Below are 24,735 nucleotides of genomic sequence, written 5' to 3' on the forward strand. Positions count from 1 at the left end.
TTATTTAAAAATGTACTGTGTAACTGTAGATACTGCAAAGATGTTCCGTGTATCTCAGTTTCTTTCCTGTCATCCAGTGCGTGACAGGGCATGTCATTTATAATATATGCAATATTGTGTAAGTACAAAGGAAATCATCACAGAGTCCTGGCGTTAGTGCTGCAACATCTATACATTTTCAGTTCTGCAGTAGGACCTACGTTCTTAATGTTTGATGCTGATGTCCTTCATTTTACTGTGAGACTCTGCAGCACGGAGCATCCCACAGCTTTGCTCGCACCCTGCTGGATGAAGGAGAGGCGTTATGCATGCTTTTGGCCTTCACTATGGGGAAATATTGCTGCCCAGGGCTGACAACCCCAGGTTTCCTTATAGGCATTGACCCCCCCCCCCCCCCACCCACCCACCCCTCCAAAGAATCAGCCACCAGGCTCCAGGTCTTGAGCCGTCTAATGGCGCAGTAATACTGGGTAAATGTTTCCAGTGCATATGTGCCAGCAGGGCCCAAACCCAATTAGCTCTGCTCCACACTGAGGGTAATCCAATGTGTCTGGATCTTACACTTACAATGCAATTACACTCTGACAGGCATTTTCAGTCATTTCACAATTAGACTGTGGGCTAACATATCAACTACAGCCTTTCTCAAAATTAACATTTTATGAAAACCAATCAAAAACACCAAGTCTCAGCTCATATAACTGAATTTGTTATGTAAGCATTTCTTTCCAAAAACTTCAAGAAAAACACGCTCTTATGACTTCTTAGTTGAGGATGGCAAATCAGCAGAAAATAACAACTTTGTGTATACTTTTGAGCTGAACGGATTCCATAAATTAGCCTAAAATCACAACACCAGTTTAAGAAGTGCTAATCCATAAAGACAATTCGCAATATAATGGTTTAACATTAATCCATTTCACCATACCCCCCCCCCCCCCCCGCACTGAATATGCACGTGAAAAACCAATAGGAATAGTAATTTATCTGAAATGACAGACTTTTGTATCCCAGAAGTGCCCTCATAATGGTGGTGACAATATGTTTTGGAGTTCAGTCTATTCACATTTTCTTCACCTGTTCACCTGTTGTAAAATGCACTCTTGCCCATTAAAACGTTGACATTTAAGTGAAGACAGTGCTGAGGTTTGTCAGAAACAGAAAGGCAGTATATCGTATACCCATTCATCATTAATATTTAAAAGAAGGTTTTTGTTACGATATCAATAAAACCTTTGGCCAAGGGCCATATCATTTGAATTATAACAGACAAATGGTACAGGGCAGGTTTTAGTTTGTAAAACAATCCCAGTAATGGTGAAGTAGAGACAGCATCTTAAAAAAAAAAAAAAAAAAATTCCCACAAGGACAGCAGCATCATATTAACCCAGAGAAGGCGCGCTGGGACAAAGCAGGACAGAGGCAGCTGTAAACCAACCTCCAGTTGTGCCGCTGAGTCAGTGACTCTGTGTGTGTATGTGTGTGTGTGTGTGTGTGTGTGTGTTTGGGTGGAAGGGGAGCAGAATCATTTTGTTGATGGTCCTCTTCCTTGTTCATTGTTAAGCTAGGCAGCCACAGAGAAAGAGAAAGCGAGGGAGCAAAAGAGTTCCCCCTTAACTATGTGGCTGTTTTTCTCCTTTTAATGATCTTGACATAAAAATTGGTGACTCTAACAGTGGATCTTGAACTTTGAAAATTAGGGACGGATCAAAAGGTAAAGATGAGTTCATAAGAACTTAATGTAGAGTTATTTCTGAATACCAAGGAGCCCGTCTGGTGACACAGTGAGTATATTCATAAAACTGAGAGTAAGCATATGCGCGTGTATCTGCCACACCTGGTATGAATGAAGGAATTAGAAAGAGTGAAACATACGAGCCCTTTACAGCCCACCATAAGAATAACAATAAAGGTTTCATTTTTAACAAGTATGTTTCAAATCTATCCTGATGCAGTTTGGAAACCTGGGTCTGAAATGTTCCTTCAATAACTCTTGTACATAAAAACAGTCTGTAAAACTATAATTATTGTACATGACTGTACTCCCTTACACATGCAAATACAGCGTACCAACTACTGCTGAATGTTATTTTATTAAGATATAGCTCCATTAACTAAATTTGCGTTGGTTAAATTCGTAGGTAACACAGACTTGCATCAGCCTAACAATGTGAACAGTGTAGTATGAGATGTGCTGGGGTTTTTTTTGTTTGTTTCTTTCTTTGTTTTTGTTTTTGTTCACATACACATCACAATGACGAGGTGTGAGTGTGAGAATCAATCTAAAACCGACCTGCTTTGGGTCACTACCTCAGGTCACTGTAAAGTGGGACTCAACCACATGCCGTCGCATCATCTGTCCATGAATTCTAGCACGGTAAAGGTCATACGCTTTTTTTTGGTCTCGGTTAAACGTACTCTTTGCATGTCCTGGTATATTCAGTATCCAGTGCTTCGGGGCCTATTTTGTCTGCAGTTGCCTTGTAGCAGCTCACTGGGTGCTTTTCTCGGAACTGTTGACCCATGCTGGATTTCATTATTACACGCCGAAAAAAAGTCTAATGAAGCAGACAACCTAAGGCTTTGGCATCTTACAGCCAGAAAAAAAAAAAAAAAAAGGTCACAAGTTCTGCCAAATGATACTCACTACCAGCTCATCCAAAATCAACAGTCCACAGTCTGCCAGTTAGGCTAAAATAGCTTGGCAATGGCCCTGGTGACGACTTTTCTGCCACCAGAGCAGGACAGGAACTAGACACAGGGCCCCTGTCTACTGTTCACTCAGATGAAGGAGAGAAATCAATCTTTGCTCAACTACACTCCATTTCCAGAAGCTTGGTCAACCATGTCCAAAGATTGCATATGATACAGGCTTTTTTCTATATATATATCTATATATATTTTCTATATATATATCTATATAAAAATATATATATATATATATTTTTTTTCTTACCAGAAACCAAGAATTACACTGAAAAGAACAAGTCTTCCTTAGACATATATACTCTCCTGAGGAACAGCTGTCAAACATTTCAACAACTGACAATGATATCTACTGGCTTTAACTGATAAACCATAGCATGCAGAGAACATATTTAAGTGACATTTTCATCAAGTAAAAGAAATAAATGCCTGTAATGCAAAAGTAGAATAGTTAGATGGCACTGATTCAGCCTAAACCTGCTCATCTGAGGCTGACATGATCACGTATTTAGCCTTGAGCACACGGTCAATTTGTATTCTTAAGAGGTTTCTGTGGTTAAGTCTAATTGCACTGTAGATTTGCTGTAAGGCAAGAGCACGGTTTTGCAACTGGTGAATGGTAAGTGATAAAATCCCCACAAATACATCAGCATAATCAGTGAAGAGGCACAAGTACCATAAAAAATGACCCTTTTTGAGCCAAAACACTCAGCACAAACAGTGCATTTGTCTTGAGGGATCACTCCGCTTCACTGAGGCGTCCCGTTGGGAACTCTGTCCTTGAGTTCACCATCCAACATCACCACCGCAAGTTTGCAAAATTCTAAATCTACTTATTTTTGTTTTGTACCTTTCCTTTGAAAGAAGAATGATATGCTTTCTTACGCCAGTCTTATACTTTAAAAGACCATCTTTCAAGTTCCTAACCTCTCTTGTTTGCCTTAGCACACCCTTGCAATGGAAAATTCATTTCACAACTTCAGATCTTGCCAAACCCCCAGAATAGTGAGTTTAGTAATTGCTTGTAAATGAAAAATGGTTTTTATGCTCAGTGGGGCCAGGTTGGGGCACATAGACTGAAATTGGATGAAGAAATGTTGTTAAAGCCTGTATGAGGAAGAAAAGAAAAAATGCCCCCCCCCCAACTAAATAAATGAATAAATAAATAAATAAATAAATAAATAAAAATGCTAACAGTTCTGTGCTCTGAAATTCCACCATGCAGCAGTCAGCACTATTAACCCTAAATCATTCAAGAAGTCTGACCACATTCACAGAATGAACTATGTTTTAATTTGATAAAACATCATTTTCTCAACTGGTACCTAAAAATCATTAAGACTGTCCATGTGAAAATGACAAAATGACAGGATCATTTATATAATGTGTAAACAAGACATATCATTGGCACTGTCTCGACAAAATTTCTCTCGACAGTATCTGAACTATATTTGGTTACCTAGAGCTTAAAACATGTTAATGAAGCTTTTACCTGCTCTTAACAAAGCACCAGTGTTTCAAGATTGATTTTAAAGATATGACTGAACACGCCACATCACACAAAAAGGTGTACAGTCTTATCGTAAGAAGCACATCAGTTCCACCTAGTGGAGAAAAGATAAACAATCTAATCCTTACCGAAGTGAGATTTGCCGATACGAGATCATTTGGAAGAACAAGACCAACTCGTGCATTCCCATGACAGAGCGACTTTATTTGAATACAGCGCTTTAGCAGATACAGGCTAAATTCAACTAGACCATGAAACATTTTAGCATACATTTAATGCTGGGCTATCCAATGTCATTTATAGTGTATGTATGGTATAAAAACACAGAAGGCACTTTTTAATGGGTCTAATTTAAGACCCTTGTACAACTTTTTTATTTCGAGTTATCAAAAAGGCACTTGGTATATTGTCTTCACAAATGACTATCTGATGTATCATTGATAATCAAAGAGTAATGAGTCCATCATGCCTGTGGTTTCCTCCTGTTCTGGGAAGGAACACCTCAAGTAACGACATGCTTATGACACAGTATTTCACAATCATAGTCTTGCAATGTCACAATGCTTAAAAGTTTATAGTTCACGTTATTGACGATTTCGTAATACTATTCAGCTGTGGCAGTCACATGAATACAGAAGATTACTTACTAAAATGTTCAGTCAATGTCATATGACGTATTCCTAACACATCTGTTTGCAATTGGACGACAATATTTAGATATATCAAATTCCATTTAATCATTGATTATTCATACTATGTCATTACGTCACTGAAACACCTTTTTTTTTTTTTTTTTTTGCTGAAATCATCTGACCAAAGCAATGAAATGCAATCTTTGTACGGTAAAGTATAAAAACCTTCAAACAAACAAAGGAAAAAAAAAAAAAAGTTGTAACAAAGGGGAAAATGGGAATTTATTAAAAAACATACACAAACAGGAGAATACAAAATCCCAAATGTAAAACAATGAAATTATATTTTTGAAGTGAAGAATATTACAGACAGTAAGAGCTACCAACAAAACTGTTGTTGTTTTTTTTTTATGCTTGTAATATTACACATTCCAGCATGTGCCATACTGACATTTCTGAAAGCAGACAGATAAGGTTGAGTTCTGTCGCTAGCCTTCCTACATGAGCCCGTAGAAGGGAAAGCAGGTGGTTAAAGACCTTACTGTGCCATTCTGGCACTCGTGACCCTGTTGGAAGTCAGTGTGGTGTTTACACTTGTCTGTCAGAGCACCCAGTCCAGCTGTAAAGTCAGATGCAGGGCGGTCTCTCAAGGCTCTGGTGAGCTGCCTGAAAAAGGGTGTGTCGCGTTGGGCTTATCTTGCAGACACACAGCCTCTCTGGGGCTCTGCACAGGGTCAAGGAGTTCCCAAAAAAGAGAGAAAAAAACCCCCAAACAAACAAAAAAAAAACCCCCAGCCCCCATCAAAAGCCCCCCCCTGCAAAAGGCTTCCCCTTTCTAACCTGGCTCTGTTTCAATGGCTAAGATCTATGGTGAAATTGCTTAAGGACAAAGTGCTTAACTGCATTGGAAATATAAGACCCTGATATGAAAATGACGTTTCTGTTAAAGAGGTTTGTTAATATCAGGTAGAGAAGGTTTAGAGCAGCAGTACATGCATATATCTCTTGGCTGATGACCACTTCATGGTCACGTGTGTAAAACAGTTGATGGACGTGCCTATTGTCTCTTGAAAGAATTCTTGACTGTCAAGTTTGATTAGCATGCTTTCTATACAAGCTTACAGTAGCAATTTTAAACTCTTGATACACTTAAAGGTTGAGTAAAAGATTTTAGGAGACTGAAACATCGCACCACTAGATACACAGGATTAAGAAACTGAGGTGAAATTGGTGGATTAAAATCCATTTGAATTATACAGACAGAAGAGGCTAATGTTCATCCTATCGTATTTATGTTTTTTTCATTTTTATTTTTACCTAGTTATGTTTAATGTAGGTGGACACAGTTGTGGGCTGAGTCACGCTACACCAGGAGGTAAGAGAAGCACTGCACCGGTTGTACACAGACGTTCACTCACACACAGAGTTGCTCTCGCTGATGCGAGGTGGAGAGGTTCAGCTGAAGTCACGGTTGGTGAGGATGAGAGGAGCCACCAGGGTCCAAAGGTAGAGCCCCAAGCCAAGCCAACTGGAGCAGATCTTCACCCACACTGCAGGCATGCTGCTCTGCATAGCCTGGGTGGTGGTGTCAGGCCTGAGAGAGGAGGGGAGAGGAGAGGAGAGGAGAGGAGAGGAGAGGAGAGGAGAGGAGAGGAGAGAAGAAAAGAGTAGAGCAGAGAAGAGAAGAGAAGAAAAGAGAAGAGAAGAAGAGTAGAGTAGAGTAGAGTAGAGAAGAGAAGAGAGGAGAGGAGAGGAGAGGAGAAGAGTAGAGTAGAGTAGAGTAGAGTAGAGAAGAGAAGAGAAGAGAAGAGAAGAAGAGTAGAGTAGAGTAGAGTAGAGTAAAGAAGAGAAGAGAAGAGAAGAGAAGAGAAGAGAAGAGAAGAGAAGAGAAGAGAAGAAGAGTAGAGTAGAGTAGAGTAGAGTAGAGTAGAGAAGAGAAGAGAAGAGAAGAGAAGAGAAGTAGAGTAGAGTAGAGTAGAGTAGAGAAGAGAAGAGAAGAGAAGAGAAGAGAAGAGAAGAGAAGAGAAGAGAAGAGAAGAGAAGAAGAGTAGAGTAGAGTAGAGTAGAGAAGAGAAGAGAAGAGATCAATAAAGTGGTTTCCCATGAGTCCAGAATCATACAGTACTAGTACGTCACAGCAGTACTTACTTGTACCAGTTGGTGAGAGTCATCATGATGTAAAGGGAAGCCAGGAACAGGTGGAAGTGAAAGAAGGAGTAGCTGTAGGTGACGCCTTCCTCCTCGTTATCTACGGCCCTCCGCAGGCCGTCCTCCCCCACCTCCCCGCTGCCTCCGGAGCCACTTCCCTCCTCTGTCTGCATCAGCTTATTTACCTGAGTGTTACTGGATGAACGGATGCTGCACACAGAGAGCAGAGTAAAGAAGCCAGAGATTCAGTCCCGCCGCAGACGACGACCAGCCGCGGGTTAACAAAACAACATCAGTGCAACCCCAAAAAAGACGGCGCTTTAGAAATTTCACCGAAAGTCTTGTAAAACGCACCTGTAAGTCGTGACTCATCAGGGAGAGAGCCGAAACAGACGTTTATAAAGAGCGGTTACAGCTTTGTTTAGATTTTTGAATATGCATTAGTGAAACTCTACCTGGCATAGAGAGTGCAAAACAGGAAGATGACTAATCCCACAATGCCCTGGGCATCCCACCACTGTACTTGTCCAGGGGCGATGGTGGGACTGGGTTCACTGGTACTGACATTCGACACCAGACTGAGAAGGCTTGGATTACAGTTACGGTCTTAAAGAGAGAAAGAGAGCAAGAAAATCGGCTCGTGACAACATGTAGTGTGATGGAGCAGTAACGCAGAAAAGATATATTAGGTAGATATTGAGAAAAATATTAAGAGAACCACTAAAATTACATTATTTATACTAATTTGCTGTCACACTAACCGCTGGAGCAATGAAGCTGTAAATAAGGTTTCATGGAGCTGAACTGGGTTCATATTTAATCTACACCTAAATAACTAACGGTGGATCATAAAGCATAAAATCATAAAATGGGTCACTTTGTAGCTTAGTAATAACTATACAGCGGTAGCACATGACAAAACAGGCAAGGGATCGAACAGGGTGTGCCTGACCAAAGTACATAACTCACCAGCGGATGTGTGAGTCTGAAGTGGTTGAGAGAACAATAATAAGCAAACAAAACAGAAAGAAGACAAATAAAAGATCCGTGACGTAAATGACAGGTTATTTCATTGGAACTTACTTGGATTATTGGTCATGGCGGACCAGGTCACATACATGGTGTAGAGCGTGATCAGAGAAGACTGGAGTAAACCAGACTGAGGGGAAGCATCCTGCATACACACACAGACCAAATATCAGATACACTGAAGATAAACGTGAAATATAAATAAGAGAAACGTGAACACACAATCACGTGTCCCGTTAGGTGGCTCGGACACACAACGGCGCCTTTCCTACAGAAACTACGAGTAACACACAAAAAGAAAACGCTTGGATTGGATCAGCAGATACGTTCACAGATAATGTCCCATTCCACACTTAGGTGGCTGTTATAAAGGCAGTCAGAGCAGCAGGGGCAAGAGTACCTGTACTTTGGGCAGTATGGAGACTACGGAGACCACGACGCTGAAGATGAGATTGAGGCTGATGAAGACTTTGTGCTCGGCGCACTCGTCGGGTTTTGTGTAGTACACGTAGAAAAGCACCACCGCGGCAAACGCCAGGGCGTAGTGCAGCACGGTAAAGATGAGCAGGCCTGTTGTTTTAACGAGAAGACGGCGGTTTCGTATTCAATCCTGTTTTCAAGGCCACACCCAAGCCAAAAGCCAAAGCCCCCCCCCCCCACCCATATCCCATGACTCCAGTGTCACTTTAGTACCTGCGAACCAGCATTTGCTGTTGCCCTCCTCGGCGTTGCGGACCCACACCTCGTTCCAGGAGTGGGCAAAGTCGATGAGCAGGATGAGTTGGATTATGATGAACATGAACGAGCCAACGATGCCAAAGTAGAACCACACTGTGGAGAGTCAAATGAGAAAAGCTTTCATTCCAGACAGAGAACTCGTGCACGAGGAGCTGCGCAGCGTACTCTCAGACACGTCAGTCACGCGTTAAGACGGTTCGATTTATCTTAAATGTGAATAAATAATAAATACATAAATAACGGGACACGGCCTTTCCAGCGTTAAGACTGACGGTTGTGACACGTTTGGTATCTGTCTGCTGTTATCTACCCTATTTCTTATCACTCTTCCTCTTCCTTCCCTGTTTTTCAGGAGAATACGTGTGACAATACAGTACAGTAAAAGGCACTTTTTTTTTGCAAGCTCAGCATGGTTGAAAACAACATTAACATTCCTGTGTTGTTTTCATTACGAGTACATTCTCATGCATTATATATCATTTTGGAAAACACAATGAGGACTAACTGTGTGCTTCCTGTTCAGGCTGGCAGACCTGACATGATGTTCTTATTTTAGCAATTCTTCCTCAGGAAACAACTCATCTTGTAAACAGGGCAGCTGCAAATTTGAAACGTTTCAAGTCTGAATTTAAGACATTTTCATACTGCTTTTTAAAAATTTCCACTTAAAAAAAAAAACAAACAGGATGGGCTTAGTATATACTGACATTTCACTGAGCAGTAATAAATAGACAAAGGATTACAACAACAAATTCAATCTGCATTAAGGTTTTGTAATCTTAAATCGGCTAGCCCACAACACGTGAACAAAAGCACTGTGACTGAATATAGGTGCTGGTATCACTGCTTGCCCAGTACATTGTGTGAAAGTCGAGTCAAAAAGGGTTTTTTTTTTTAGCTACTTTTCGACATATAGGGCAAATCTAAACTTCACACAATAACTGATCTCATTCTTTTCACATGACAAACTTTTGGACACATGAGAACTGAAAGATTTTTCTCTAAACAAACTATTTAACTGAAGAGATTGGTGTTGAACTATCTTATGCAGCACCCACAATAGCTCTGCTTTAGTCAAGGATTTAGAGGCAAATACACAAACAGATGTAAGGACCATTTCCTCATTGCAACTGATGTCAGCTTGCCTGTCAGTGAGTCTACCACTCATTGTTGAATCTACTGTCTGATAAAAGCCCTTTTAGATATTGAAATTCAAACCATTAAGATGTTTTAAGACTTTTTATGGACTAAGCCTTTTCTTTGGGGATGTACTGCTATCTAAAACACCATTTTGAGAACATTTCTTTCAGTACTTGTTCCCTAAGCTGACTGTTTCCTAAAGCATATAAAAGTTACAATGAAACATATACAACTAAATTTATTGCTCCATTCATTGCTGAGCAGAGTTCAGTAAGTGACGGCTTGGCATCTCACTGATAACCATGTTAGTAGTTTTACTTATCAGTAAATGATAACCCTTATTTTTATGCCCAGCTACTGACTCTTACTGTGGGGTAAATAATACATATTCTAATAGGGCGTTTAACGGCTGTTGGATTTCAGTTTTAGGGCAGGGCTTTAAATATTTAGTGGGAGTAAAGGATGAATGGTGCAATGCATGTCATTAGTTAATGTTTCTATGGATCAACTATACCATCATGAAAGGTCCCATCGGGGATGAAGAAAGCTCCCACGGTGATACCAACCAGGATCAGAAACTTGAAGAACCAAAACCTGTTAGTATTGGAAGAAACATTGAAAAAGTAAGCTATGGCTCTTTGTCAGGCCTAAGACACACCCTTACCACACACAAAAAAACTAACTATTTTGCAGTTGGTAAACGTTTTTGATCCTGAACCATCAAGCCCTGTGTATTCTAACAACACCGTCAAGCCCTGTGTATTCTAACAACACCGTCAAGCACTGTGTATTCTAACAACACCGTCAAGCCCTGTGTATTCTATGAAATGCTGATCTGGGATTTGGTTTTGAGTGAAAATTCACAGCTTACCCATTCTGAATGGCAGCGCGAGGGTCTTTACTGCTCCGTACACGGATCATGATTACGGAAAAGAGGAAGAAGAAACAGGCCATGGCAAAGCACATACGGTACACGGACTTATAGCCCACAATAACATCACAGTTGACCTGATTCTCTATACCAGGTATGGTTGTTCCACCTTGGCAAAACCCTGGAATCTAAGAGGAGCAAAGACACCAACGGACCTTATTGAAAATATATAGTGGATCACAAAAGAGATAAGTAACTGACAGAAACAAACTAAAATTAAAACAAACAAACAAACAAACAAAAAAAAACAGGCCGTTTACCTTCCGGAGCTGTGTCTCCATTCCAGGCAGAATCATAATAATAGACACGAATGTTCCCAGCAGCAAGAAGAAAGAAAAGACAAGTCGGGTGACCGTGGAGTTATTCGAAGACGGACAGCAGCCGCAGAGCAAACATGGTGCTGAACCGCATAAACATGAGGCCTGCAAATAAACAGCAGAAAGCCAGAGAGAGTGAGAGAGAGAGAGAGAGAGAGAGATGCACACAGAGAGATAGAGAAAGAGAGAGAGGACACAAGAGGAGAGAAAGAGATGGAGGAGATGACAGGTGACAGCAGAGATATTGAGAGCAAGACTTAGCCTATGTCTCAGAACACAGTATTCCATATATGACACATTGTTGTGAGTGGGTAACTCAGGATAGCTCAGTGAGAAATCACACTGCATTGTACAGTTAAAGGGCATGAATAACTAAGTTGACGCAAAATGTAAGTCTATACGTAAAAAGAGCATCCTATATGTAACTGGAGGGAAAACAGGGTATGGGTGAGATCATCTACCTTAAACAATACAGGTTCCACTCCAAGTGAAATTTAGCATAGCCAACACTTACATTTTCTCAATGAAAAATGTAAACAGTACCAACACTAAACTAAGAGTATGTTGTGAAAATGACCATTGGCTAACCTACCGTCTTCTCGATATTAAAATTGTGATTTGTTTGAAACAACATGATAAATTAAAAGTGCATTTTCGTTGTATTCTCCAGCTATGTCAGGTCATTGCTTTACACATTAACTTCTTCCTCTGACTCTGGTTACAAAGATTAATTAGTTGTCAATGTAAGACATGACAGTGTTGCCAAGTACAGGAGAGATCTAGGACACAGAGAAACTGTTGTAAAGGGAGCTCTCGTATGTGTAAATCACCTAACCTAATTTCCATTGCATTGAAAAATAAAAACACTTCCTTGTTCAGCATCCAGGACTAATATGCGATACATGGACCCATTCTGGAGCCAAACCCCCCATTCAGTCCAGTTCAATAAACCCAAGGGTGTCAATAGCCAGTAATTTGTCATATACAACTGCAAAACATGAAAAAGGTATTTCAGACGGGACTGTAAGTGGCTCCTGAAACATTACGTACGGCCTATTCCACGTCTGTTCTCAACTATGCAGACCGCTTTTTAAGAAATGACTGCGAAAACAAAAACAAAAACAAAACAAAAAAGACGATAACCGTCAATAAGGAAGTTAACCAGATCTCTTAATACTCTGAATAATCATAACTATCTATCTGTACCACCAATACTGTACACTAGTCGCATATCACATATAACTCATTTTAAATCTAGAGCTGGATGTAGGAATAACGCAATGTTAAAACCAAGCAAGCTTTTACACGTGAAAATGCGGTTAAGTTTGCCATATGTGGCAAAACCAGTTTAGCCAGCAGACGATGACGGCTGGACATCGATATTTTGAATACTGGCTAATATTAGCATAGCTCAACAACGCACCATGTAGTACAACGTAAAAAATCAGTAGCAGAAATGATTGAACTTACACAGCTTGCAAGAGAACATAATGCCATACAAGCCCCCATTGTCTATGGCGGAGAAGTGAAATATGAAATGGAACAGGCAATATTTGTCTGTTTACGCCGTTATTAAATGCCGTTGCCTACACTATCCCCTCGGTTATGGCAGTGTACATTACAGTTCTCCGTGGAGAAATCAGGTGACTGTAATGACGTAAGGAAATACTAGCCAATCACTGACTTCATCAGTCAAGCAAACTAGGCGACGTGACAAATGAGTTTGCGAGCTTTGTTTGGTTCAGTTAAATAAAAATATACGATGCAAATCTTCGGAGGTTTCTGATATATTATCATATAATGTTTTTCCCCATCTTGGTTGAATTAAAAAGCTTTGAGTAAAGTACACTAAAACACAGAGAAGTCACAAATAGGCAGCCTGTTTCTGGTGTAATAATATTGGGAATTTAAAACTTTTTTTTAAAAAAAGTTCAAGTCAAATGCATTTTAAAACTGAGTTTTGACGTGAAACAGAATTAGAGATTCGTGAAGAACTAGTCATAAAATAGACTAGGTCACACATTTAAAGCGTAGTTTCCCTATTTATAGCTGTTATGAAGTTCTGGCTACACTTGTCACATACACATTATTGGTCACTGAAGTGTGTGACCAAACAAGGTCATGTAAACAGCTTTGACCGCACATTTAAAAGACAAACTGCTTCCACTTTTTCCCAAACCATTTGTTTATTTATTTAGATAGAATACCTGCCTGTATCAAGATTCTCTATGCGAGACCAATGAGCAGAACTTGAAAGTACTGTTTGTCCTGGCATGGTTTGAAATATTTGTTACTTGTGTTTGTATTCATAGGAGCCCTAAGATTCAGAACAATACATATTTACAGTATATTATTGACCAGGGAGAAATTTTTGTGCCTACCTGTTTACCTTACACACAATTATGAAAGCATGATCACATTAGGCTACTTCAAATGATTTTTAAAAAAATAAGCAGGTAACCAAGTGCAGTATAAAGCACTGATATAGAACATCGCCATTACCACCAGTCACTCTAAACTACCATCCAGTTCTGACAGAGACAATCTCTATTATTTGATCTGGGGGGTATGCATTATTCTACCTACCCATTCTCTGTCATTATTTGAAAGAAACGATGCTCGCTTGGCCTACATGACAATTGCGTCCCCCCTCCCATATCGTATTTGGTTTCGTCCTGCCTGGTATCCATACCATCCATACGCTCTATTTCTCAAGAAAACGGCTGCGAATTGGCAAGGGAGGCAGGATGTTGTCAAAACCCGAGATAACGTGTCTGTTGGCTCAGAAGCAATCTGTCACCGGGTTGTAAATTCGTTACAGCGTAATTATCACGTGAAAATATCGGCTGGTTGACATTGTCTGCGGTAAGTTCTATCTATTTGTCATTTTACGTGATAAGAGCTTTATCTTGATGCAGACCGCAGAATGATTCCTTCCTACTGTATTTCCCTATAAATTGAAATACAGAATATAACATCACATTTTTTCATTGAATATAGATGATTTTTTGTGGGTTTTGTCTTTAAACAAATCTTTAGTGTGAACGACTTCCGAAGACGTTATCTTTATTAGTGTGTTTTTTTTTTATTTAACATAGCAACAACCTACCGTTTTCACTCTTTTAAAATTTAGTACTTTTTTATTTCATTCGTTCTGTTGAATCGTGCATAGCGCTACGCAGCAGACCATGCTCGTGGCAACGGGGGACGCGTACATCGGAGTTTGCCCCTAACAACAGGCTGATGGATATGCATGGTCATGACAGACAGGTCATTGTACTTCTAGAGCATTAATTGTATAGGGATTGCAGGGGGGCTATCTAGCGACATTCTCTGTTCTGTCTGTGAGCTCGACTGTGGTAATTAGGATAAATCATGTCCTACATCTGACATGAAAAGGTATTTGTTTAACATGATGTCATAAGACATTCTATGAGTTATCACTACTCTTCGAATAAACCAAACCAAAAGTGAAAAGCTGCTTTGCCGTATTTGAGAAAAAGAAGATATCAGTAATGATTATTTACATTATTTAGATCAATGCTGTGCACTGGGGCCATTTGAATGTGAAGCTTTGGTCTACTGTAAGTGCCATCAGAATTTAATCCCTTGCTGGGCATTCAGCCTTTTATCCATGCCTCCAGTGAAGGACTGCTCTGACGGTCAGCCTGATCAGCAGAAAATATTGCGAGAGATGATCAAATAGTACTGGGGCTGGAGTTAGCTTGTTTCCGGCTCTTGGAAAATTCAACTCCTGACTGTATTTTTTCTCCTTGTTTACTTAATACCAAAGTCTGTCACTTCACTCACGTCTTACGCAACACTATCTTGCCTGGGCTTTTGTTACCACGCTCTGACAGGCATGATATACCGCACTGGGGCTTTGCAGAGAATGTACTATTCTCCCCAAATATGTATCAAGACCATGAGGTCTCTATCAGGGGTGACCTCTAATCTTTGAGAGTATCTGAATTTCTCCTCTAATGGAACTACTCAGAAGTAGAGGTCACCCTTTGGAAGAATTTGAAGTCTCTGCGCGCCCACAGCGTGCTTTCAGATTTTATGTTTTATGTACCATTATGTCTGAACTGTTGCTGCAATGTTAATAATACGAGGTGGTTTCAATAGGTTGTCTTAATGTTTGTTGTTGCTATGGTAATAAATTCCAGTGCATCAAATGCCATGTACTCAAGATATGAGAATGGAAGACAAAAGGTGCTCAAATGCTGTTAGAACTGCTCTCTGAAACAGTGGTCTGATGCCCTTCTTAATGTAGCCCAGCCGGCATATTTTCTGTGTGAAACGTTTATTTGTTTAAACGCCATTCCAGAGACCTCAGACAGTGTGCCGTTGTTAAGTATCCTTGCAGTCAATGGGATGTTTTGTTTGGTTGAATCAGACAAAAATACCAATGATTTTAGCATGTAATTGTTCTGATATATTCACAGGCATTTGCACGGACATGTTACCTCATAAATTAGCACTTGTGAAAGCGGTTTATGAAATATATATATAAAAAAAAAAGAAATTATGCAATTATCTTCATTTTGCCCTGTTAATTTGTACCTAGATCCAAACAAAATGTAATTCGGCTTTTGTTTTGTGAGTTTGGGCACATCTTATACCCTCACATTCTTGGTAAAGCACACAGAGTTCCCTCCAACAACTTTCAAAATTTGACTCATCAAAGCCTGCTGTTTAACTATAATTACACACTATTACTGAGGCTCTTGTTTATAACATGAAAAACAAAAGATTTTTGTTTTTTGTTGAAAGACATTAGCTGTGTGTATGCAGAGATGCTCTTAGACAGAAAGTGTATTGCGAAGGGGAAAACAATCTGGTCGTACACTCCGTATCATCAACGAGCATTTCATAAGAGTCAACTAAAAAGTGTATGTGTGTGTGTGTGTGTGTGTGTGAATTCTACATTTCGTTCTCATGTATAATTTAATAATTTCTGTCATTTTCTAATTTTATATTTCCTTTGTATATTTTCAGCCTTCATTTCCCATTTCTTCACTTCCGTCCCCCCGCCCTCCTCTCTCTCTCTCTCTCTCTCTCTCTCTCTCTCTCTCTCTCTCACTCTCTCTCTCTCTCTCTCTCTCTCTCCTTTTGCTGATCATTCCTATGCAGTGCTCCTTTAATTTTTAATCAAGGATGACAGTGCTGATTTCACAGGCCTGACTGAGAGCATCCACTGACTGATAATGATTAACGGAAATATATGATCATCAGGCGTTTATAAAGCTTTATGGGGATGGTTCTGATGGATGTTAAGGGTGAGATGAAGCAAAGACACCAAGGAATGTAAAGACATAGTCTGTAGGGCAGTGGATCTACTTTACAGCTCTATCCTCTATAACGTAATCCTCCCCTTTCACACAATGCAGATTATAAAGCTCCTCACAGCACCGTGAGGCAGCCGTTAAGCCAGAGGAAAGAGAGTGAGAGATCTCGCTTTGGTAGTCCGGAGGACAGAGAAACCAGGGTCAAACACCGAGGTGCAGAAAAGCATGGTCAAATTGTTGGTTTTTTTTCCCCTTTGTCTCGATCGCCTCAATTGCAAAGGAAGGAAAATGACAGGTAATGTCTGCACTTGATGATCACTGAAATAGCTATGTCTCCATGGAGACTGTAGAAGCTGCAGACAACCTGCTTAATGTGTACATGTACTCACACACACACACACACACACACACACGTGCACACACACACACTGACTCAGGCTCACTCATCACTAACTACTCTCAAGTTTAGGATGATATAGACAAAGGACTATGCTGCTTCTTTTGCACATCATTTCCACTGTAAGCCAAGCTGAGAGTGTGTTTATCTGTGTAATTGGTTTTATGTCCCAACACCCAGAATATATTCAGTATGCTGTATAAAGCTATGCCTCAAAATGTGTCAGTCCATCCTTTAAGTTATGAATATATATTTATATGATTTAACAGTGAAGACAAGGAGTTATGCAAATGAGAATAAAGGAGATGGCCAAATAGATAAATGTATGATGTAATATTCATGACTTGTATACATGCCACCGGGAAAGGCTGCTGTCCTTTAAAGTGATATTGTCAGCTATCGTTTTTACAGGATCGCTCCCTATTTCTGTCTTGTAAAGCCTGCCTGTCGTTAATCCTCTTCTGTTCTTTTTTTCTTCTCTTCTCTTTCTTCATCCTGTCAAATGTATAATTGCCATGAGAAGCGGAGAAGCACTTTGACATTTGAGGGTGAGAGAGGGAGGAGGGTGAGAGAGAGAGAGAGATAGAGTGATACAGGAGGACTGGTGAGGGTGTGTAGAATAGAGTGAAATGAAAAAAGGAAGGATATATATAACGTCAAGGCGATGGAAGTAAAGTGAGATCAGGTTAGACGATACTGGGCATGAAGAGAGTGAATGTGATATAACAGACAGGCCATAAACCCGCCGTTACACACAGGGACGCAGTGAGTGACAGGACACGGCGCAGAGCTGAGGAGCAAGAATTAGCACAGACACGGTTAAAAGAACCACTGGCCTGGCCTCATATTCTCCGGTTAAGCTGAGACCTCTTTCATTAGTGTATCACAAGGGAGAGAGCTGAAACGGAAACTGTTCCCACATCGTCTGGGTTTAAGCCAGAATTATATTAAAGGTGAAACCTGTATGGCTGTGCACTGGAAAAAATGTTCAATTTTGCCTGAGTAGTATTTTGTTATGTTTTCATCAGTGAAAACTGACAAAGTAGAGGAGCAGTGGTGAGAAAACAGTAGGTCTGGAGACCTGTAAAATGTCCAGGACGTTACTGTCAAATAAGGTTAAATGAACCAAATTTTACTCCTTGTAACCCTGGTGATTCTGGACTATTGAACAGGAGCTACATAGTATGTTTGTATAGTGGTGTGCTTGCTCTCTGCACAGACACACCCTCTACCTGAGTGATATTAATTCCATTACTCAAATAAGAACAGTATTTTTGTTGGCCAGGTTTAAAGCACAGGTATAATCACAGGGTAAACTGTTGCTCAGTACTAACCACCCTCATTAATTACTGGTAATGCATGGATGAGAAATGAAAACATCACACACACACACACACACACACACACACACACACACACACACACACACACACACACACACACTCAAATGTGTCTGCTTTTTCTTTTATCTTTAGCTTTTGCATAATATAATTTATAAAAATAATTACTGAATAGTGAATCATGTGACTTAATGCATTCCTAAAAAAATCCTTCTTGAAGTTGCCTTTTGACATGCAGTAGGTGGGTCCTTTCCTGTTACCATGGAGACAGTTTGCTGAGAGTATGGGGGAAAGGGGAGTGGTATAAGGCAATGGATGATTTAAGAGGTAACACATTACATAGAATGTCCAGTTGATTGTTGAGACAGACATGCCTAAGGCCAAATGATGAACATCAAGAGAGGACTGGCATAACAATGTTTGCTTTATGTAATACCTACAATCGTGGTTTATTCGGTAAAATTTCCCATTCTCCAGCTCCCTCTAGTGGAGGTAAAATGCAATGCATATCTTTAATTGTAAGGTAAGTCATTCTGTAAGAGGTTATATGTGTACGCATTTAACACAAAACTAGATCCTAAATTATCCATGCTCTTACCTTATTCGCCAAGTGTTCTCTCCACATTCATCACTGTCTCGTCCTCACTCATGGTCATGCATTTCATTTTCTCCTTTTCCCTCCTTCTTCTCCTCCTCGCTCATACTCTTCTCTCCTCCTCAGCTCATTTTACCCGTTCTGTTCTCTCTCTCTCTCTGTCTCAGGCTGCTTCGTGGCACTGAGATGACAGAGGTGGAGCCGGTTTTGGACTTTGCGTCATCGGGCCGCTCTGGCCGCCGGAATGCATTACCTGACATTCTGGGCTCTCCCGCCGGGGTCAACCCCACCGACCTGCCACTCAAACTGGCTGAACTGTCTCTCACAGGTAGGAATATCCTCACCTCCCACAACATTTATACTGTTTACGGGGTTATGCTATAAGACACGGTAAATTCAGAAATGGGCAAACTTTCTTTCTTTCTTTCTTTCTTTCTTTCTTTCTTTCTTTCTTTCTTTCTTTCACTTTCTCTCTCTCTCTCTTTTTCTCTTTCCTCTGTCAGATGGGCCAGGAGGGGCCCAGTCCCCAAGCACAGAGGAGGCTCCCACCCCCACAGAGAATCCTGAGGAAAAGAAGGGCTCTTAACCAGCTGATCAGAGCCTGGAGGGTAAAGATGGGCTCTAACATTCCTTTTCTTCAGCCTGCACTGAACGCAGCCTGGACTGACCGTTTCTGATAGCAGTGTGTGGTCACTCACTGTCTCTGAGAGCTGTCGTGATGAAGAGGACAGAGAGAAATGGAGGAGACATACTGTGAAGGACATGTTCTCAGGGGATTGACAGAGTAACCGAAACGCTTTGAGTCCAAAGACGTGAGATGACGCGTATTCGCTGAAGAGGACGAAGTGACTTCTCGTTCTGAAACATACAGACAAGCCAAAATGGGAGAGACCAAGTCATAAGCGCTTTAAGCAACTTTGCCTGATGATTTTTTTCAAAAGGTTTTTTTTTTTTTTTACTACCATTTTATAACAGACAATCTTGTCCATGGTCCGTAGTAAAGTGTGGACATTTAACTTATTGTAATAATCTTAGTGATGTGTTTTGAAGAATCGTCACAGTTCTAAGATAAAACAAAAAAACAAAACAAACAAAAAAAACAAAGCGTATGCAAGCTCGAGTCATCGATGGACATTGTAAGAGTGCAACAGTGAGGTATTTTTAAAACCTTTTAATGACTGGATACATGTCAGTGTTGTTTGTTGTGACATGTTTTCTGTGTGAAATCTTTGGCTATTAGATTTTGTGTGTATGTGTGTGTGTGTGTGTGTGTGTGTGAAAGAGTGAGCATATGGTGACACAAAGAGCATTATGTAGCATTATCTGGTATCCAGCCTGTTAAAGTAGTAACGTGAATTTGCAGAGGAGTTTTTGGAAGACTATGGGCTAGACTAAAATGCTAAGCGTAGCTGCCAAGGTAACTGTAATGAAACCCGGAAATGGAAATCTCATTTTTCAACGTTTTTCATTTTTCACAATGAAACATAGGTGAGTGATTGAGGATCCCTGGACCCAAAGGATGTCATTGTAGATATGACATTATGAATCGTCGTATCAGTAATAGAATCACGTCTGTGCAAGCTTTGTGCTTGTGCTCTCTGAATTTGAGAAATGTGTTTCAGTTCAGAATCAGTGGATGTCCTCCAAATGATCAATGGAACATTTACATTGGAAGTTTGGTTATGTGTACATATATTCCACCATATAAGATATGGTTCTAAATAAGCAAAAGGTTCACCCATGTTTGTATCAGTACTAATGGATTTCTGACCACTTTGTTTGGGGACATTCCCATTTCAAAAGCCATAGTAATTTTTAAGCAGTGTTGACTGACTGATATGAAAGTGAATACTGTCGATATTTAAAGTGTAAAATAATGTTTCCATGTTTGTGTTTCATTTCTTAATTGTACGAAAGTAGTGATATTAGTCACTCTATGTATCATAGGTGTTATAATAAAATGGCCCTTTAAAAAAAATTCCCATTTAAATAAGCTCTCATTCATTTTGCAGTGTTGTGTGATGTGTATTCTAAATCAGTATGATTGTGTCAGTGTTGAAAACTGTCGGAGTTGCCAAAACTCAAAGAAAATGGCCTTTATTTGTATACTTTTTTTTTATCATGAAACTATGGTAATCTATGATAATTGTGGAATAACATGTACCATAATAAATTAACCATGGCTATCACCATTATCGTCTGTATGTTGCAAAACGCAGGGACACAAATCTTTAATGTATTAAAGTTCTTTTCCATACATAGCTTTATTCTGTTCAGCCTGAACATGTCGCACATGTTGAACACCAGATGGCGCTATTTAAATCTGACCTCCTGTGGGAAAAAAAAAAAACTAATGAGATGATGCCTCTCAGACAACAGTGCAAGGCCAAGAACAGCACAGATGGAATATTTTCAGCCCCTCTAAGGAAGCTCTGTTCTTCAACAGTCAGCTTACTGAATCCCACAGTAAGCTTAACCGCAAAAAAACTGAAAAAGTTATACCAGACAACACACACCTATCAATACTCATATTGGTAAAACAGATTTGGTTTCACAGTCAGAGAGTTCTGTTTTAGCAATACTGAAATGAAAATGCAATGTCACAGAGAGAAAACTATCCGTAAATATCAAATAATGACAAACTTTTCTTTGGTGCTGAAATATTTATTCAGTTTCTGTGCCATGTGGGATGGTGAGTGCTTTAGCAGTCAGATGTAATCAGTGATCTGTTTGAAAAAAATCAAAGAGAACAGCTTCACTTTTGAGTTTGAACTACATAATTCATTCTGAGAAAAGTAAAGGATCTAAGTTCATTTTTTTTTAATCTAGCTGTTTCCATTTGTACACTTTTAGGTTAACTGAAGTTGTCCTGAAGTTGTTCCAGACACCATCATTTAAAGGTGTTTAGTGAACTCAGGAATTTTGGTCTTTAATGACTGTTTTATAGTTGTGTCAGAAAGATTTCTGTGAGGCCACAGTGTAAAAATGTCGTTGTGATTCTGTCACTGAAAACTCAAAAGAGTTCAAGATGAGTGTGTACACGTTTAAGTGTATGCTACTGTGATATTAACTGAACTTAACCAGATACATCTGTAATACAGATATACAGTAAACTAATAAGACAGAGCAAAGCAAAACAAAACAAAAAAAAAAAACTCTTTTTATTTTATTGTATTACAGTGAAAGTAAACTCCCACAGGTTCCTACCTCAGAGAGCTCTACGGCCCTACCTAAAGAGGGCTTTTTACCGCAAAATAAACAAACAGGATCACTGTCCAAAGAGAGAGAACTATGACACTTTGATTATCTCTGGTTTCACTGTGGTGCCTGCACTTGACATTTTGTGTGCGTGAGAGTTGACTTGAAGAGGGTGGTCTGGGTGGGGGGGCATGTGGGGGCAGAGGGAGTCATTTACTGAGTAAGATTAGAGGTTGGTTTTAATCACGCTAAGGTCCTTCTGAAACATCTGTCGTCCCATGCTTATTTCACCCTCTTACCACACAACAAATAACCTTCTACACCCCACTTCAAATCAGCAGTTAAAGGGCACTGTGTGTGTGCTGCAGATAAATAGAATGCCACATAATCCTCTCTGGAATAATCTACCATTATACAGACAATCTAGATTTCAACGCAGCTCAAAATGCCGAATGTTAAATCCACGAAGATCTCTGTTGTGACAGCAGTGTATGTAGAATTCAAGCAGAAATGTCAAACAAATGTACTCACTTTCCTTTAACGTCTTTATCTGAGTCCACAATGGCTTCTACTGTGTCACATAATGAAGGAAGTGAACCCGAACTTCCCGCACTGAAGTATGAAATCACTTCATTATTGATTTGTTGTGTGCCTCTGGGTTCATACCCACATCCCTTTTCATCATTCTTTGTCAAGCAGCATACGTCCGTTGCCAAAAAAGTCTTTGAAATATAGGGTTAGCTGTATCTATAATACAAAAGCAGACTGATTTATGCACTGGTATTTACCAAGATTTAATTAATAGAGTAGATTAAATTTCATATATTTCATCGTATCAAATATTACATTATTACTTGTGTGAGACTGAGATAGAAAGACACAAAGTGAATGATGAAAGATGACAAGAGAGGACAGCTATGATTACAAGAGGGAAGTCAAGGCTGGAATGATTTGCTTTACTTCACTCTGATTGGAGCTCTCCGGTGGTGGCACCTATTGGGTTAGAGAAGAATGTAGTAGCAATTCTTCGTTTTTCTTTCAAAACACAACATCAGCCAAACAGACTGGCTTTGTGTCTATCTGCCCCGTTACCATAGATACTGAGGATGGTGTTTGCTCAAATGTTCCCACCCAAAAGTGATGTGACTGTTTGGCCCCACCCTAAGTCTCACACTTCCACTGGCACAAAACGGCAAGCCAGTGAAGATCAGTGCTTACGAAGTCGCTTAGCAACCCGTTACCATGACGACCAAATTCTAGAAGGCAACCGATTGAAGATTCTCTTTAGAAACAAGACATCTCTCATTATACACACTCACTTCTTGTCGTGCATGAGGAGGTCAGAGGGTTCTGCCAAGGGACAAAAGATATATTCACCAGACTGCATTAGTTCCACACACAAATATGGGGGAAGGTGCATATGATTAACTTCATATTTTCAGAGACAGCCAATAGAAACTGAAAGGGGTGTGGCTGAAAGGCAGATGGAAGGAAGAGGCATGAACTGTCATGGCCGACGTCAGGGCTAAAAATATGAAAACATCCTCTTCACTGCATCCACAAATGCAGCCAACAAGAGGGCTATAGTTTATGAGCTAATAACTACACTTTACATGAATTAGCAGCTATTCAAACTGTCAGCTCTACACAAGAGCACCATCATTCAAACGTGGTCTGGCTCTTCTGTGTCCTACATCTTTCTATGACTGTGATGAAATCACAAAGCGTAAGGGAACCTAAATTGGAGGATGACCTTTTCAGCAAGAAGGGCTCATAGAGTACATTGCTCTTTACTGTTGCCTGTCAGTATATAAATGCATTGTCCTTATCAAACTGGACTAAACAGTTCAATATCCCACTCAGCATTCCAGAACATTGTAGGGACAGGGAATCATTTGCAACACGGATCATTCATCGATTGCAGCCAATCAAAAACAATGAGACTGCCAAGGGGCTGCTGGTGCAGCTGGAGTAGGAGGGAAGGAGTAGAGGGAAGCCTGGGTAGTGCCTACTCAGACACTCTGCACATGCTCTTGAACGTGCCAGTCTACCCGTCTGACACCACCACAAGGAGGTAGAGAGAGAGAGAGAGTGAAAGAGAGAGAAAGAGAGAGAGCGAAAGAGAGAGAGGGAGAGAGGGAGAGACAGAGAGAGAGTGAAAGAGAGAGAAAGAGAGAGAGCGAAAGAGAGAGAGAGAGAGGGAGAGACAGAGAGAGAGTGAAAGAGAGAGACAGAGAGAGAGACAGAGAGAGAGAGAGAGAAAGATTTCAACACTTTTATTGTTTGCGTGAAAACTGCAGATCGTATGGCACATGTCAAGATTCCTTTAGAGATACAGTGGTAGGAAGCAGGCTCAGACAGTAAACAGTCTAGTGATAGTGAGAAAGAAAGCATCGCCTGCAAGCAGAGCGCAGGAAGTCTTCGAGGTCTCCCCAGAGTACCGCAACTAGGCTTAATGGGAAAAGCTTATGTAATGGCAATGTTTAATTTAAAGGCAGTGGAGTGACGGAGCATTGTGATTGTGCACCCGTGCATGCTCCTGTCGTGGAGGAAATACCATCCTTTTCAGACACAACAGAGATAACTGGCACCCGGGGTATCTGGAGGCAAAGCCCTGTTGATCCGATCACTGGACGCTGTACATGGACCTGAGGTCCAGACCCAGACACCAGACAGCGGCTTTAATAAATAATACAGCGACACGGCCAAATGCGATTGAATTGAAAACGTTTTCCTCAAGCACTTTATTAGTGTTTTGGGATG

General features: G+C 40.3%; 2 protein-coding genes across 2 annotated transcripts; one reads left to right on the forward strand and one right to left on the reverse strand.

Annotated features, from left to right (window-relative positions):
* Window positions 1–5,650: 5,650 nt before the first annotated feature.
* Window positions 5,651–12,746, reverse strand: serinc2l (serine incorporator 2, like). The gene is made up of 10 exons (XM_030781248.1): window positions 12,622–12,746; window positions 11,095–11,256; window positions 10,775–10,962; window positions 10,418–10,497; window positions 8,719–8,856; window positions 8,426–8,595; window positions 8,080–8,170; window positions 7,452–7,602; window positions 6,997–7,206; window positions 5,651–6,442 (listed from the first exon to the last, which is right to left on the reverse strand). Exons 1-10 carry the CDS (start codon window positions 12,658–12,660, stop codon window positions 6,304–6,306), a joined length of 1,368 nt encoding a protein of 455 aa, XP_030637108.1. The 5' UTR covers window positions 12,661–12,746; the 3' UTR covers window positions 5,651–6,303.
* A 6,214-nt stretch (window positions 12,747–18,960) lies between these two features.
* LOC115819852 (cAMP-dependent protein kinase inhibitor alpha-like) lies at window positions 18,961–19,360 on the forward strand. The gene is made up of 2 exons (XM_030783372.1): window positions 18,961–19,102; window positions 19,278–19,360. Exons 1-2 carry the CDS (start codon window positions 18,961–18,963, stop codon window positions 19,358–19,360), a joined length of 225 nt encoding a protein of 74 aa, XP_030639232.1.
* Window positions 19,361–24,735: the final 5,375 nt, after the last annotated feature.

The sequence above is a fragment of the Chanos chanos genome, chromosome 8 (genome assembly GCF_902362185.1).
Source record: "Chanos chanos chromosome 8, fChaCha1.1, whole genome shotgun sequence".
NCBI lineage: Eukaryota > Metazoa > Chordata > Actinopteri > Gonorynchiformes > Chanidae > Chanos > Chanos chanos.

Coding starts and splice junctions, on each gene's coding strand:
- LOC115819852 (XM_030783372.1), top strand. CDS start 18,961: ATGACAGAGGTGGAGCCGGTTTTGGACTTTGCGTCATCGGGCCGCTCT. Junction 19,103..19,277: donor GGCTGAACTGTCTCTCACAG/GTAGGAATATCC, acceptor TTCCTCTGTCAG/ATGGGCCAGGAGGGGCCCAG.
- serinc2l (XM_030781248.1), bottom strand. CDS start 12,660: ATGGGGGCTTGTATGGCATTATGTTCTCTTGCAAGCTGT. Junction 10,498..10,774: donor CGCGCTGCCATTCAGAATGG/GTAAGCTGTGAA, acceptor CAATACTAACAG/GTTTTGGTTCTTCAAGTTTC. Junction 8,857..10,417: donor CGATGGGACCTTTCATGATG/GTATAGTTGATC, acceptor GACTCTCCACAG/TGTGGTTCTACTTTGGCATC.